The sequence below is a fragment of the Papilio polytes genome, unplaced genomic scaffold, assembly GCF_000836215.1.
Source record: "Papilio polytes unplaced genomic scaffold, Ppol_1.0 DF823890.1, whole genome shotgun sequence".
In the NCBI taxonomy this organism is placed as follows: Eukaryota; Metazoa; Arthropoda; class Insecta; order Lepidoptera; family Papilionidae; genus Papilio; species Papilio polytes.
This window is the reverse complement of record NW_013525314.1, coordinates 555,921-573,330: the sequence shown is the minus strand read 5'-3', so window position 1 is coordinate 573,330 and position 17,410 is coordinate 555,921. Positions and strand designations below refer to the sequence as shown.

Sequence of the window (17,410 nt, the reverse complement as noted above, 5' to 3'; positions counted from 1 at the left end):
TTGTTACTCTCTTCGAGGATTTTCTTTGGCTCTCTTCGATTTTTGATACTAAAAAGACATTTTTTGCATATAACATAAGTACAAATAAAATGTAGGGTAGGCAAGCTAATAAGCTGATAAGATAAATTCTTGTCCGCTCATTAAGAAAATAATTTCTTAGAAACAAAAGCTATGCATAGTATTTAAAGATTGTAATCTACAGTTTAAAACTAAAGAAAGTCATTTTATAAACTATGTTAAAAAAATCATAAAGCGTCAAACAAAAATAAGCAAACAAAATGCTCATAGAAATTTGAGTAGAGTTTGTCACCGAACGATTGTGAAATCTCCAATCGGTGGTTTTTTATTTTTCTAGTCACTTTAAACATTGTCCAAATTTACAATTTTACATGACTCTCTCAAATAACTAAAGCAATGTAAGTGCGAGCCGTTGTACCCAAATTATGTACCACCACCACTGACCACCACCTTACGACATATACGAAAACAGTTACATCTCTCATCGCTGGTTTCCCAGCTACATTTAACCATTCGATAGTTATTGGTTCGATAACTGTGTTTCCGAACTACCTAACTTTACTCCTTTAAAACTTAGATCAACATGACACTAATGAATTACCTAGTAATGATAAAATAAATAATATTATAAAGAGGAAAGATTTGTGTTTTTGTATGTATTTGATTCCCGCAAAAACTACTGGGCTGATTTTAAAAATTCATTCAACATTGGAAGGGTAACTTATCTGTGAGTAACATAGGCTATATTTTGCATTATTTTTTCAAATTCATGCGAAGTCGCGAGCAACAGCTAGTGATAAAATAAATGGGAAACGGTAACACAGTATAGTTTTTTTAAATTTTGAGATGTAACTCTTTTCGTTGTATATGTCGGAATATATCAAACTCTGCGACATACCTCCCATACTAAGCGGTATGGTTATGATGACGGGTGGTGACAATATTATGAAAATAAAAAAAAAAACACAATTTAATAAATATCTAGGATATAACAGTCTCAATATAATAGAGTAATACACATATATATTTCCCCTTACGCTTTCCTTCCCCTTCCATATTGCAATAAGCTGGGAAGGGGAAGAGAACTGGTTTGTGTCTTCATTACCAGTTATCAGAAATTTCTGCTATATTGTTGCTTAAGATATGTTAAAAAAAATCAATAGTAAAAATTTAAAACCATTAATTTTTATAAAAATCTCTAAAATATATTATAAACTATATCTTTGCGGAAACTATTTTCTAGATAAAAAAAAAATCAAATATAGTGCAAAGTAAATGAAAAAAACCTCGTGATTCAACACTCAAACAACACAAAATCACTCATTAAATATATATTATACTCACCAAGCTTTTATTTTCTGGTATACATATATTGCCATCATTGGGAATGGCGTCATTATCGCCACTGACACCGGCACCACTGGGAAGTAAAAAACAGCATAACATATCGGTTATATCGACTATTGTACAATCAGGGCATTTTGCAGTATACTACTTACAGAAAGTTAGAATGAGACAGAATTCTTGTTGATGATAGAATTTTTAAAGCCTTTTTATGGTGTTTTTGTATTATTTTTATATAATTGTTATTGTTAAATGTAAATTACTAATTTCTACCGAGGTACTTGTAAAAACAGTTGGTAGTTTTTAAGTGAAAAAAATAAAGTGAAATTTGAGGGTGGTCGGCATATAACTTGTATGTCGACCGGCGAACGAACTGTGCGCACCCGTTGTTAGTGAAACTTGTATTTTATTTCGTCTCCTCATCGCCGCATCCCTTATACTTATAAATAACCAATGAGGTAGCTGTGAGCCCAAATTCTTGGATAATAAAAAAGTAATTAAGTGACAAATTTCATTTTTGTTTTCAAATCTACGTACTATTGCTTGTCTCTGTTAATTTTATAAAGAGGAGAGATTTGTATTTTTGTTTATATTGAAAAAATTCAAAAACTACTGGGCCGATTTAAAAAAATTCTTTCATCGTTAGAAAAGTAATTTATCTGTGAGTAACATAGGCCATGTTTTTATTATTTTTTCATTCCACGCGGGCGAAGATGCGAGAAAGTTTCTTTTAATATTATAAAGAGGAACAATTTGTATTTTTGTATATATTGAAAAAACTCAAAGACTACTGGGCCGATTTAAAAATTCTTTAACCGTTAGAACGGTCTTTCTTTGAGTAACATAGACTATATTTTTCCCCGCGGACAAGGTCGCGAGAAACTACCTAGTCATTTAAATTTATCGATGTCGAAACATTAACGTTACCAAGAGGAGTCCTTAAAACTAAAGCGTTAAGTTATGTGAAAAGACGACATGTAAGTGGGATAAGACTAGGGATGATGACGACGACGACGACGATGATGATGATGATGATGATGATGATGATGATGATGATGATGATGATACTGATGATGAGTATATAAAAACCAAAAAAATCAACTCACCAGTGGTAAGATCAGCTTCGGGCTGCGGCAATGTGTACCGCAAAAGGAATATAGCGATACCAGTGTTAGTAATACCCGTCTCTATAGAGATGGCGAGTGCGTCCGGGTGCGGCTGCCGACAGATGCGACCCGCTGTGTACCCGAATATGTACCCCAACCACGGTACACCCATACCCGCTACTATTATCTAAAGTATGGAAAAATAAAGAAAAAAATACTATTCATTTCAATGTTTCTCGTTAAAAATTATAAAGCTAAAAGGTGATAAGTTCCAACTTATGGTGGGTAGCGAATTAAATTCCTTGTTTACATGACTGAACTAATATTTTGAAATACTTTTGCTTCTATGTGTTATATTTGCAAATAATTTCTTTATATTGTGGACTTAATTTTAATTCTAATTCCATAGCAAATTAACAATTAAGCAAAGACATTTAAATATATAGAAGGGGCAATGATCAAAATTTCTCCACCGGTACTTTCTCTGAAAGGTATTATAGTTGTCAAGTTTAGTGCCACCTACTGTCCTTGTATTGAACTTTAATAACAATTTAAAAAATTATAGTAAGCTTCATCTTTTTTATAAAATAAACTACATTATTACAAAAATATATATAAATATAAACATTTAAATATTATCTTATGTAAATAAACAAACAGTAAGTTTTAGTACAATTAATTATATTGACGTGTGCTTTTGATAGTGATGAATATGTGAAAAAAGTTTCATTTTAATCTGTTTGCAATTAAAACACATTCATCGTAGAGTGAGTGAGAGAGAGAGAGAGAGAGAGAGAGAGAGAAAGTAGGGGGGGGGAGAGAGAGAGATCTTATAAACACTTTTTTCGTTTAATAAATCGTAAGTTCAACTACAAAATATCATTTATATATTTCATTTTTTATTCTTTCTCCTTTTCGGTATGTACAAATGTATGTATGTTGTCTATATAATATGTAGGTAGCTGATATTGTATAATATTGTGTATATATTAAGTTTTTTAATTAAGTGTTTATGTTTACTTGTGGACGTTCTCATTACCCGCTATACTAACTTTCAATATATATTTTTTAAATATTATAAATATACATAATAAAGAAAACATCCTCACCTCCCACGTGAACAGCTCGAAGATGTACAAATTGGTGACAATAGCGAAAATAATGATGAAAAGCAGCAATATTGTTGAGAATCCTTTCAATATCCGCACCATAAACGCTGACAGTCTTGGAGTGAACTTCTGCATAGCGAGGCCGATAGCCAGGGGTACTATAAGCCCCACCACGAACATAGCAATATGTTGGTAAGGGACCGCCATGTTCGCGTTACGGAATAATAACTGCCCCAATGAGAATAACCAGAGAGGCATGAACCCTGAAATATGAAGTAACTTATTTTAAACAATATAATTGTTACTAGCGATATTAATTTAACATTGCACAAGTGGTCCTGTCAGAAATGCGCGCGAATTCCTTCTAATGACATTGACAGCTGTCAGTTGAGACGTGACGTTAATGGCGACAATCTAGTGTTGCATCAATTCTACAGCACGGTACTAATTTTCTTTTTAATACTTAGAAATATTTAATCCAAATGGAATTAGAAAAATTTCAAAGGAATGCACTTCAATCATTTTTTTCTTTATATCTATACTAACAATGTTAAGAGGAAATATTTGGATTTTTGTATATATTTGATTCACGCAAAAACTACTGGGTTGATTTTAAAAATTCTTTCAGAGTTAAAAAGGTAATTTTACTGTAAGTAACATAGATCATATTCAGTTTCATGTGGGCGAAAACGCGGGCAACAGCTAGTTAGAGATATTGGACGATCGGTAATGCAAAAATCTGGTTTTGGACGCACTTCAATCGGTTTTTATTATTATGTAATACTAGGTATTGCTCGCGATTTTGTCCGCGACTATCACCGCGCAGTACCCTGACTGTACATACCGAAAGCGGAGAGTGTCGAGATAGTGGTCATAGCGAGGGATAGATTGAGGTTCCCTCCGAGCACGAAGGTCCAAATATTGGAGGCCCCTCCCCCGGGCGCCACTCCCGTACAGAACATGCCCAAGTGCATCTCCGGTAATGTCGGGCATATCAGGAAACCAAGACCGAAACACATCTACAATATTAAAAACAAAAGATTTAAATAAAAATAAAGACAAGTAAAAATATGTTACCACAAGTAATAATAAGAAATTAGTCATTTTTAGTTATAATCTTACTTCATACTAAATATTATAAATGCGAAAGTTTATATGGCTGGATGTTTGTTAGAGTTTGTAGCCTAAACTACTAAACGTATTTCGATGAAATTTGGTATAGATGTATAGGATAGTCTGGAAAAACACATAGGCTACTCATTTTCGAATTTCTTAATTTCACGCGGACGGAGTTGCGGGCGAAAGCTAGTTATACTGATATTAGTTTTTAAATAACTTAAAAACTACTGACAGAATTTCAATAATTCTTTCACCATTAGAAATCTGCGTAATCAGTGAATATAGGCTATATTTTTTAATTTTTATTCCCTTTTAATTAATTTTAAATTCCTACAATCATAAGATACTTATGAAACAAATGAAATTTAATAGTTTTTCATTATCTACGATACATTTTTTTAATACTACCCCCTCCCCCTTTATAATCGATCTGTCCCCCCTTAAATCATATTGTTATACTCACCAATGGCATAAAAACGAACTGTCCGCACAATCCGATAAGCGGGCCGATAGGTCTACGCACCACCTCCTTCACCGTCGGCCAGTCCATCGCACAACCGAAGTTTATAAATATTAACGACACCTGGAAATATACAATTTTAAATAATTACCTACAAAACATTCTAATACATATTAGAATATTTACATTTCTAGACTACATGTGACAGAAATGCGAATGTTAAGAAGGTTGTGTGGGGTAACACGAATGGATAAGATACGAAATGAGTATATAGAAGTTTGAGAGTAGCCCCCGTAGTAGAGAAGGTAAGGAGTAAAAGGTTAGTATGGTATGGGCATGTTATGAGGAGGGAAGAATCGCATGTTACAAGGAGAACGTTAGTTATGAGTGAGGAAGGGAACACCGGTAGAGGTAGACCTAGAAAGAGATGGATTGCGTGAAAGGTGACATCAAGAAGGGAGTGATGATTGAGATGACGTATGATAGAGTTATGTGGAGGACAAAAAACTGTTGCGCCACTACGGGACTAGGATAAGGAGATGATGATGATGATGAAAAGATTCTAATACAAAAAAAAAACAGCTGAAAACGATAGTACAAATTCTTCAATGAAACTAATCCTAATAATTAAATTCTAAAGTTTAGATAGATGTTTGTTTGCTTATCTCAAAAACGTCTAAACACCTCACCTGCGGACAAACCAATCCAATCGTTTTGTGGGGCCATACTAGTGTATTTATTTAAATTGTGTTTTTGTAAATTTTCAATAAAAAAAAAACTCAATGCACATTGGAACACATACTTTTTACTAAGTTATTTTAATTATTGCGCGGAAACATTTGCAAGTAGTATATGCAATAATAAGTTAATATTTACAATGGTAAGTTTACAACATGTAATAGTAAATGAATTTTACATGTAATAGTACATGTAAAATTCATTCTATCAAAAAATGTATACAAAATAACTTACGAATAAGGCAACACTGGTGGTGAATATAGTGTCAATGACGCGCTGTGGTCTTAACACTGTGACGGGCAGAGTGCCATTCACTGGGAACTCTGTGGTACCACGCTTCACTTCCAGGTATAAATCCGTGCGACCTGGACACATTACGAATATATCATACTATGTACACCCACGAATGTCTCCAAAGCAGAGTTTTGTTGCCAGTTTCTCCAAAATTAGAATAAAACCACAAACACTTGACACTGGCCCAATCCGCTGTGGGAGAGCCATAAACAAGAAATAGATAGAATATATCATACTAATATTATAAATGCGATAGTTTAGATAGATGGATGAATGCTTGTTAGAATTTGTAGCCCAAACCGCTAAACGGATTTTGATGAAATTTGACATAGATGCAGAGGATAGTCTGGAAGAACACATAGGGTACTTACTTTTGTTTTTTTCCACGCGGATGGAGTCGTGGATGTTAGAGTTTATAGCTTAAACTGCTGACCGGATCTCGATGAAATTTGGCATGTAGAACATAGTTTAAAAGAACACGTAGGCCACTTATTTTCCCACCATTCTCGCGGAGGGAGTTGCAGGCGACAGTTAGTACTTAATAATCTTTAAAATTATAACAAAAAAAATATTTATTAATTACTAGCTTTTGCCCGCGACCCCGTCCGCGTGGAATTATAAAAAAAAAGTAAGTAGCCTATGTGTTCTTCCAGACTTGATTTACTCACCAAGAAACTCAGCTGTGACTTGAAACCGTCCCTTCCAATTGGGCGCAGCCTCGTCCACTCTAAACGTTGAATTCCAATCTCCATACGCTACGTGGTGATTCCTCGATTTGAGCTGAAACTCATCGGCTGGCTGTAACCCATCACCTGGAGAGTATAAAAGGTATAACACATTAAATCTTTAATATTTCATACTTTAGTAACTTTTACATAGGTACAGTCGGGGAATCTGGCGGTGTTCCACCTAAAATGCTACAATCTTTTGAACATTGGTCCCTTTTCCTTCCGACCATTTTTTTCATAAGAATAGGTTGGAAAGGGAACGTAGATTTAACGGTGGAGGAGACGCATAGGTAGAGAAAATATATTTATGTGCGTATCCTCCTCCGTCGATTAAGGGTAGGCAAGCCATCTGCATGCGGATGTCTATGGGCAGCGATCGACCCCATTTCGGCGGATCCAGGTGGCCGCTTGCTCGTTTGCCTCCTTATAATATAAAAAAAACACATTCTAAGACGAGACGCGGAACAAAAACCAATACGACATAGCTTTTAAATGTGATACAACTCTCCGCTATGTAATTGATTATTTTAAAGAAGAGGCGATGTTTTGAACACCGAAAATGTCCGGGACTGTACATTACATTTTTCAACGCCCTAGTACTGAGGGAGGAACGTATGTGACATATCCCCTCCTTAGCGACCTCCATGTGTAGACATTTTGGAATTTCTTAACGCACATGTATTGAAAGAACATACATAGAAAGTAGTCTGGCACAACCACTGCTATTTTTTTTTAAATTCCAGGCTGAAAAAGACGTAGGCTACATCTAGTCTAATAAATTAAAACGTTTACCTTTAACTTCAACGTCGATAAATTCATAATAATTCATGTGGAGTGTTAGATTGTTGGGGTCGAATGTGGCGAGGAGGTTCGGCACTGACTGACACATCACCCAGATGGGGCATAACGCCAGGATGTACAGGATCACGATGTGAAGCGGCCATATCGGACACATGGCGCGGGACACTGGAATACAAAAAATAAGAGAATTAAAACCTTAACATAGGTACTATACGAAGAGAGTTACATCATACTCTTTTAGCATAAGTCGTGGGTTAAAACAATCAAAATCATGTCAACTTAACGCTATATATTTGCTTCTTACTAATCTTACTAATATTATAATTGCGAAAGTTTAGATGGATGCAGAGTATAGTCTGTAAGGATACATAGGCTACTCATTTTGTTTTTTTTTTAATCCACGCTGACGAAGACGCGGCTAGCTATGGAGTTATAATTTATACACGACACATTTAGATAAATTTACATTATTATTAATTTCATAAAAGTTAATAACATTAATGCAATTAATAATAGTAGCGAATACTTGAGATGAGTAACAAAAGGTTGCATACAATCGTATATTGAACTCTATCCGAGATAAAGATATCTGTATTTTCAATGTTTTGTTTTTATCCGGAACAAGCAATAAAATCTTTCACCCTTATTCTAATACTAGCTTTCGCCCGCGACTCCGGCTTCATGGAATTAAAAAACAAGAAAGTAGTAGAACAAGGTGTTCTTCCAGACTATATTCTACATCTATGCCAAATTTCATCGAGATCCGTTTAGCAGTTGAGGCTACAAACTTTAACAAACATCTATTTACGTATATTAGTAAGATAATATTAAATTATATAACCTCTGATCCGCTGCCGAAAATAGTTAGACCTTTTAAGATACTATACAAAAAATACACTTCTTTTCGTTTGAAGGATCATATCCACAGTAAAGTAAAATATATTTCTAGCAATAAGACATTCTTAATGTAATTTTTATACTAAAGGGAACATAGTAAATATTTTTACAAACTTAAGATAACTAAGAGGCTGCAATAAACAAAAGAAGGTCACCACTTCAATCAGGAATAAACACTTAAATATAACTCCATCACACTCGTTCGCCTTGAAAAGACAAAGAGAGCAAATTGTATCGACATTTTACTTATCAATATCGTTAACAGTCCTGTGATTTTTATAAAAATATGTACAAAACACTTCAAAGTATGCATTCTTTAACACCAAATAAACACTTATGAATTACTGTGTGTACGAAGAATTGCATTGTTACGACATATAGAGCGGATAATGTCTCGGTTGGAAAACAATAGCATTGTTTGAGCGCAATCATTGGTGTATGTCACATATTCATAGATCTCAGATATAATTTCTAAAGTAAGACACACACGTTAGGTTTTGCTTGACGGTTTTAACCTGACAGATAACCGTATTGGGCGCCCGGATACGAAAGTCAATCTGGCGCCCATAATGTACATTAAATAATGACGTTCCTATGTAACATTCATAGATCTCAGATACAATTTCTAAAGTAGTACACACACGTTAGCTTTTGCTTGACGGTTTTAACTTGACAGATAACCGTATTGGGCGCTCGGATACGAAAGTCAATCTGGCGCCCATAATGTACATTAAATAATGACGTTCCTACGTAACATTCATAGATCTCAGATACAATTTCTAAAGTAGGACACATACGTTAGCATTTGTTTGACGGTTTTAACCTGACAGATAACCGTATTCGGCGCCCGGATGCGAAAATCTGGCGCCCCTAAAATACATTCAATGACTTACACCTCCTACGACTGGGCGCCGGGCGCCTTCGGGTTAAGACGGCGCTAGACAACCGCGTTGACTTAACCATGTTTGTTGAACACGCTAGATTTTGAATGAATGTAATTCATAACCTAGAGTTATGTATGGTCTACATAATATAAAGGAATAATTTAAGTATTTAGTTAAAGTAATTTTGACTGTATTCGAATATCGTGCTTACAATGTATTTGAAACGGTAGCGTTGTATTGCAGATAACGTTATACAAAGAAATGACTTTACTCTTTATGAAAGAAACAGAGATATTGTTGTACAAATTTCCGACAAATGAGTATAAGCATAGTCTTAAAGTAATCATTTACTTGTATTAATGTCGTAAAATAGTTTTGTTAATGAAGTCGTTTCTGAACGTGACTGAATTTATCTACACTGATTATCAAAAAAAATATAATTTTAAAGTCACGTGATAATTCATATCTCACCTTTCTTGTTACTAAGTATATAACAAAAAAAAAATACCTAAAGATTTCATATCACGTGTAATAACGAATTAATTTATATTTCTGCTAGCTTTCAATCGCGACTCCGTCCGCGTTGAATTAAAAAAACAAACGTGAGTAGCCTATGTGTTATTCCAGACTATCCTAATCTTTACCTAATTTTATCGAGATCCGTTCAGCCGTTTAGGCTACAAACTCTAACAAACATCCATCCATCTAAACTTTCGCATTTATAGTATTAGTATGAAGTATGATAGTCGATATTAGTAAGGTAATTATTATTACCATTTAAAAGAAGGAGTTTAAGAACTTCTATTTACATAAGGAACGTAAAAAAATAAGCGGAATTCGTTAATTTACACAGGAATTTGTTGGTGGATCATGTAATCTCCAGATAATATGTGATAAGGTCGACAATATGAAAAATAGATTTATTCGCAATTCATTAAATAAACGTTGATTGGTTGTTATTTAAAATATTATCAAATATCAAATCACGTGCAAAGAAAGCTTAAGTCTTTACGATCTAAAACAGGAAAAATATTGTCTACATTTAAATAGATTTCAAATATTGGAAATGCTGTTTTACTAGAAATTAGATATTCAACAGTTGCCGGGGTACTAAAGGGTAACAGCACAGGGTACATTGCTAACAGAGTTAAGGTTTACTTCAAACATTCTTGCTCAATAGAGGAATATTACGGAGCTAAGTATCAAACTAAATAACGCAAAATATAAAACTAATTAAAAAGATATCTCATTGAATAGAAAAAGTATTTTACAATTCATTACAATTTTCTAGCTTGTACAATTCAAAGATTTTATTATTCAGTGAGTTGTAGATTGTATTTAATAAAAAACTACCTTATGCCCGTGACGCGGAATGGAATAACACACAACTTGTCGATGAGGAATTAAAAAATAAGCAACTTTTTTTATAACATAAGACGGCAAACGAGCAAGAGACCACCTAAATCCGCAGAAATGGCGAATCGTCCGCTGCCCAGACATCCGAAATTGCAGATGCGTTGCCTACCCTAGATCGACGGAGACGCAAATAAAGAGGATTTTTCACATTTTGCGTCTTATCCACCGTCAAATCTACTTCCCCATCCAATCTCCTTATAAGAAAAGGGTGGAACGGGAAAGTAAGTAGAACTTATTGTTCCTATTGTTCTATCGAAATCAAACAGCAACAAAAAACCATTCAAACTTTCGCGTTTATAATATTAAGTAAAACATAAGTATGAAGATTGCTTTACACTCACTTTTTCCCTTCTTTTATCACTGCACTAATTATTAACAATATTTTAAATATTTTTTAATCATTTACTCGATGACTAGTCCGCTTTAACAGTACGATAATTACTAACTGAATATTCAATCTCAAACTGGCCACTTATCTTAGATGTAACGAAACTAATTGATATAATTACGTTGGCTGTAATATTGTCAATCGTGCACGTGCACTAACCTCTCGTGGTTTTTGTCACGTACTGATAACAACTGATAACAAAGTATTTAGCATACCCTCAGTGATTGATTATTTTAAGCGGTGTAATCGAGTAGTATTGCCCTTTGAATATAGATATTAAATGATTTAATTGTCATATATTCGAATGGAGGATAATATACTAATAATAGCTTTCGCCCGCGACTCCGTCCACGTGAAATTAAAAAAAAAAAACAATATAATATAATTTTACAGTTGTAGTGCCCGCTTTAACATCTTAGCACTGCAGGGCCGGCTCGCCCCCAGTAATGCCACGACCACACAGAAGACAGGCGTGAAATGGAAGCCATTCCGTGTTTCGTATGATGAGTGTGGTGCCGGAGGCCTAATTTCAATTCCTTTCTCTTTACCACTCTTTTCTTATAAGGAGCGGATGGAAAGGGGAAGTGGATGTGACGGAGGAGGAGATGCATAGGAAGCGAAAATATCCTCTTTATGTGCTTCTCCGCCTCTGTCGAATAACGGTAGGCAACGCATCTTCAATTGTGGATGTCTATGGGCAGCGGTCGCTTCGCCATTTTGGCGGATTCAGGTTGCTCGTTTTCCACCTTATGTTATAAAAAAAAAATAGATAGCCTACGTTACTCAGGGATAAGGTAGCTTTTAAATAGTGAGAGAATTTTTAAATCGGCCCAGTAGTTTTTGAGCCTATTTATTACAATCAAACAAAGTTTTCCTCTTTATAATATTAGTATAGAAATACACATGGGTACGCACGTTAAGTATTGCATGATGGTTTTGACTGTATATACATGAACTATAACGTCGTAGCGTGTGTGACAAAACCATACAGTTTCTACAAACACGGTTATGTCTGTCAGGTTAAAACCGTCTTGATAAATCTAACGTGTGTGGCCTGCTTTAGATTTTTATTATCAGGCCTTAAGTTGGCACGTCGGGTACAAGACTACTATTATTACCGGCGTGCCAAATGAAATACCGTGTACTTAGTTGGCACTCAACTGACATTGTTTTGTTTATAGACAAACAGAACTTTTTTACAGGTGATTTGGTATTGGAGAATCACAGTAATATGACCTGCCTTAGACAGGCCGCCCAGGGCGCTGAGTAGAAAATGGCCCTACTGATCTGCGAAACACGGTCTTACATAAGCCGGTTAACGCCCTCCCGAGCAGGTAAAGTGGGCGCTATAGAAATCTCGCTCAGGGCGTTAGTTGCGTTAAAACTGATACTGATAAAGCAATATGCCTTTAGGGCTATACTATTAAAGTACGCTTATTTCCAACTGCATGTTATTGATATCCGTAAACCGGTTTTAGCTTTTAAGACTAACTTTTGTCCTTGTACAATACGTGCAAAGAGTAAAAATTATACTGCGTACCAGACTTGAATTTATATCCCCTTAAATACAAAAATGGTATTATAGTCTCATTGTGTGATAAAAAATAATTTCAAGGCACAGTAGCGCCACCTACTGTTTACATTTTTTTATCTTATCATCTAAAATTCATTGTTACGTTTCACATATTTTAATTTTAACAGGTAACTAATACCTGTTTCTAGCGAAGTTAATAATAATTATGAATATTCTTTATTGTAAATCATTGATTACAGGATCAACATCGCTTTGGCTCCTTAACTAGGAAATCCTGTGTTTAAGGAGCCAATGCCTTCCTTTTCAAGTACATTTAAACAACAAAGAGAACAAAAACTTAAGTATCGAAACCATATAAATTACAGAAAAAATATACCTACTGTTAATTAGTAATAGTAAACTGAAGTTAAAGAAATATGAATTACTTCTTAACCGTCTCTCATGTGTGTTGGTGTGAGTGATTGTTATAAAAAAATGTTAAGTTAAATGTAATTTAACAGTGGTAGTGCCCGCTTTAACATCTTAGCACGAATGGGCCGGCACGCCCGGTGTAATACCACGACCACACAGAAGACAGTCGTGAAATGGAATCAATTCCGTGTTTCGTCTGATGAGTGTGGTGCCGGAGGCCTAATTTAAGTCCCTTTCCCTTTACCACCCTTTTCTTATAAGGAGAGGATGGGAAGGGGAAGTGGATTTGACGGTGGAGGAGATGCATAGGAAGGGGAAATATCCTCTTTATATGCGTCTCCTCCTCCGTCGTATAAGGGTAGGCAACGCATCTGCAATTGCGGATGTCTATGGGCAGCGGTCGCTTCGCCATTTTGGCGGATTCAGTTGACCGCTTGCTCGTTTGCCACCTTATGTTATAAAAAAAAAATAATTTTATGCAATCTATCTATACCAACCTAGTTAACGTATGCGTATGTATGTATACGTACGTACAAATAGGTATATTAAATTGCACTAACATCCTGTGCAGACTTTATAAATGTTTTGCCTTGCACGTAGTAAATGGCTTATTCATTAGTCAACAATTCATGTAACATTAATCTATACATATAATAAAATTGGAATGTCTGTTTGTAATATCAAAAGAAAAATTTCAGATTTCGAGAAGATGATGCGTTTGTTCCGGGTAATCTCCAAAACAGCTGTGCCGATTTGACCGGACTTCCACTGAAGAGTAGCTGACATAGTCGGGCATATTATAGGCTACTTTTTTAAATTCCGCGCTGTCAAAATGGCGTAACCGGTGGTTTTTGCGCTAACAAAGATTACGGGCGACAGCTCGTTTATAAATAAAAACTATACGAATTTTGATGACAAAGAAATGCTTTTATTTAGTACGAGCTGTCGCCCTCAAACTTTGTTAGCTCAGATTTTAAAAAAATGTTAACAATTACATTCCCGCGTGTATCTGCCTTCTACCAGATATCTTTCAGTCAAAGTCCCGTCCAAATATTCACCCGTACCAGAGATAAAATGTCCCACGATAGTTTAAATAATTTAATTCTCCAGATATGTGCAGATTCACCATATTTTTATTCACTGTTAGAACGTCATATGGTTTGTAGAGTTACAAATAGCTCTTTTAGGCAAACAGTGACAACTCAGTCACAAAAAAATACATCTAACTAATATTATAAGTGCAAAAGTTTAGATGGATGTTTCTTAGAGTTTGTAGACTAAATGATGAAATTTAGTACAGATGTAGAGGATAGTCTGGAAGAACACATAGGCTACTTTTGTATTTTTTAATTCCACGTGGACGGAGTCGCGGGCAAAAGCTAGTATGTTATATTTCGTACACACACACTTGCAAAAAAGATTATCCACGTGAATCGAGTTTTATTATTTGTTGGTAAGCTTATAGCATGTATTTAAAATCGCAATGACCTCGATAATTAACTCCTATGCATAATGCTTTAGTTAAAATGGAGTCTATATTTATTCTTAAGGTCATTTGCAGTTTATGCGTATAAGTAATTGAACATTACTATATCGCATAAATACTAATCAGTCGAGAAAATAAGAGTACATTTTATAACAAGACTTGACTTGAGTTTTTTTTTATATTGATTACAGAAACGATAAACATCTGTGGTTACTTAGAAATATTTAATGTGTATTTTGGTACATTATATTAAGTAAATAAGTTTACAAAGTTATCACGATTCCAGTATTTACATATTATTAAATCATGCATGTCAAATATGTAAAAAAAAATCAACTCGAAGCATTCTAACAAACTACGTAAACACTAAAAATACTTTGCTTTTATTCGAATTAATTGAACTTTTTTTTGTATTTCCCAAACACTACCGTAGTTTCTTTTTTAATCATTACTTAAAGGATAATTTTAGAATAAGCATAAAAACTTTTTTAAACCCTTTTCCTCGTTTCTAATTTGTAACATTCGACATAAATTTGTAGAACGCTTGTTAGATCGTTAAAAGTAAATTTTATTGAAACAACCTAAGGTTTACTAGTAATCGAGACCCATTCATAGATTATCGTTGCACACATCCTGTTACTAATATTATAAATGCGAAAGTTTAGATGGATGGATGGTTTGTTAGTCACCTAAACCGCTGAACTAATAGTGACAAAATGTGTCATAGATGCAGAGCATAGTCTAGAAGAAGATAAGCCGATTACTTTTGTTTTATTTAATCATACGCGGACGAAGTCGCGGGCAAAAGCTAGTAGATAATAGTTTACACATCTACCTAGGTCACAATTCACACATTTACTATCTATTGATACTGAAATGAAGTGGCCGAGTCAATATTGCGTTACGCATTTTTCAGATAAAACTAGAGAAAACATTGAAAGATAAAGTTTGTATTATACCTGGTTCACACTAGGCCACTACACTTAGATTAGACAGTAATGCAAGATGGATTGTTTGGCGACAGTTAGTGTTCACATTAAACCAGTTGTCAGTCCAGTTATTGAGCACTGTCTGGCCAAGTGTATACCAGGCATTTTGCAGGCGACTGTACTTGTCAGTTTATGGTACAGTGCAGTGTAAAATGTGTTCAGTGTACAATTGTTAACACAACCTTAATATGAGATTGTTGATGCAAAATATTTGACATCTCACCTAAATGATTAAATATTGATTTCTTTACATTAAACACTTATTTTATCATCATGACTAATCAAATGTCTTTAAAATTTAAAATTCACTAATTTAATTTATACATTTAGTTATACAGTCCTTGGACGGACTTCGAAAAAAAATGATTAGTAAGCATGATTCTACAGGTTTTTTGCAGCATAAAATCCAAATTAGACCCACTTTTTGTATACCATACTAGCTGTTCCCGTGCGTCTTCATCCGCATAAAATTATGAAAATTTTATTTCATTGTTTACATTTGTCAAATTATCAATTGTAAATGTCAGAATGACAAGACATGGTTACAACCTTGCTTCCTTGATGTTGGCAGCAACTTATGGTCTCTTTCCCACATTAGGGCTTTTATCCGAAATATTTACCCCCTAAGTTTAATGGCGTGAAAATATATAGCCTGAAGAATAACGTAAGTGTAGGGCTTTTTATCAAAAAAAGAATTATTCGAAAATACACTGTAATTGCTGGCATCTTAGGCAACAAAGAAGTGTGTGTTTACGCTTTATTATAATAGTATAGATATGTACCTAGTGGCATAATGATTGATTAATTTAAATACAATTTCAATTTTAGAAAGAAATTTAGGTGACATCAAGAAAGGAGTAATGTCTGAGATGACGTATGATAGAGTTATGTGGAGGACAAAAACCTGTTGCGCCACTACGGGAGTAGAACAAGGAGGAAGATGATAAATTTTAATACAATATTTAGCACCAAACAGCTAAAATGTACGTCATACATGAGGTCAATGTCTTTGATAACATAGCGAATGCATATATTATAATATATTATACAAGGCGATAAAAATAACAGTACACAAAAAAAATAAGTTCCTTATGTTATATTGTAGGTGACATTTATTTGGAAGAAATATAATACGAAAAGTTTATTTTTAATTAATATTATATAAATATGGGCGGCATATTTTTTGGACAACATATTATGTTACTTTATAATATTGAAATATATTTCTACTAGCATTGTTTTTACTAAGATCTGAATTTATATTCACTCGTAAATAAAACATTACATCGATTTCAAAACGGAGTACACAAACAGTCTTGCACAAAGTTTTTAATTCACTGTTTTCATTTAAATTTTTAAATAATTCAAACGCATCAGTCGTCATCAGAAATCTACTGTAAAAAAACAAGCATTAAATAAACTTGCCTAAAATTTATGTTTAAACTAGATTTTGCCGCGACTCCTTCCGCGCAGAATAGTAAATAAAACTTAGTAATTAGTCACGGTGTTATTCCAGACTATTCTACATCTGTGTAAAATTTCCTCTGGATTCGATGAACCGTTCTAACATCCATCGATCTAAAAATTTGGTTTTATAATATTACTAGTTGTTGCTCGCGACTTTGCCAGCGTAAAAATAAAAAATAATAATAAAAAACATAGCTTATGTTGCTCACTGATAACGTAGC

At 34.2% G+C, this 17,410-nt stretch overlaps 1 protein-coding gene across 1 annotated transcript; it reads right to left on the bottom strand.

Moving 5' to 3' along the window:
- Position 1: 1 nt before the first annotated feature.
- LOC106102937 (sodium/bile acid cotransporter 5) lies at positions 2-11,326 on the bottom strand (the record flags this gene model as incomplete). The annotated part of the gene is made up of 11 exons (XM_013282558.1): positions 11,256-11,326; positions 7,709-7,882; positions 6,857-7,000; positions 6,129-6,259; positions 5,160-5,279; positions 4,422-4,596; positions 3,578-3,840; positions 2,469-2,655; positions 1,363-1,438; positions 917-924; positions 2-48 (listed from the first exon to the last, which is right to left on the bottom strand). Coding segments are annotated over exons 1-11 (1,326 nt in total), but the record flags the coding sequence as incomplete, so codon positions are not given.
- Positions 11,327-17,410: the final 6,084 nt, after the last annotated feature.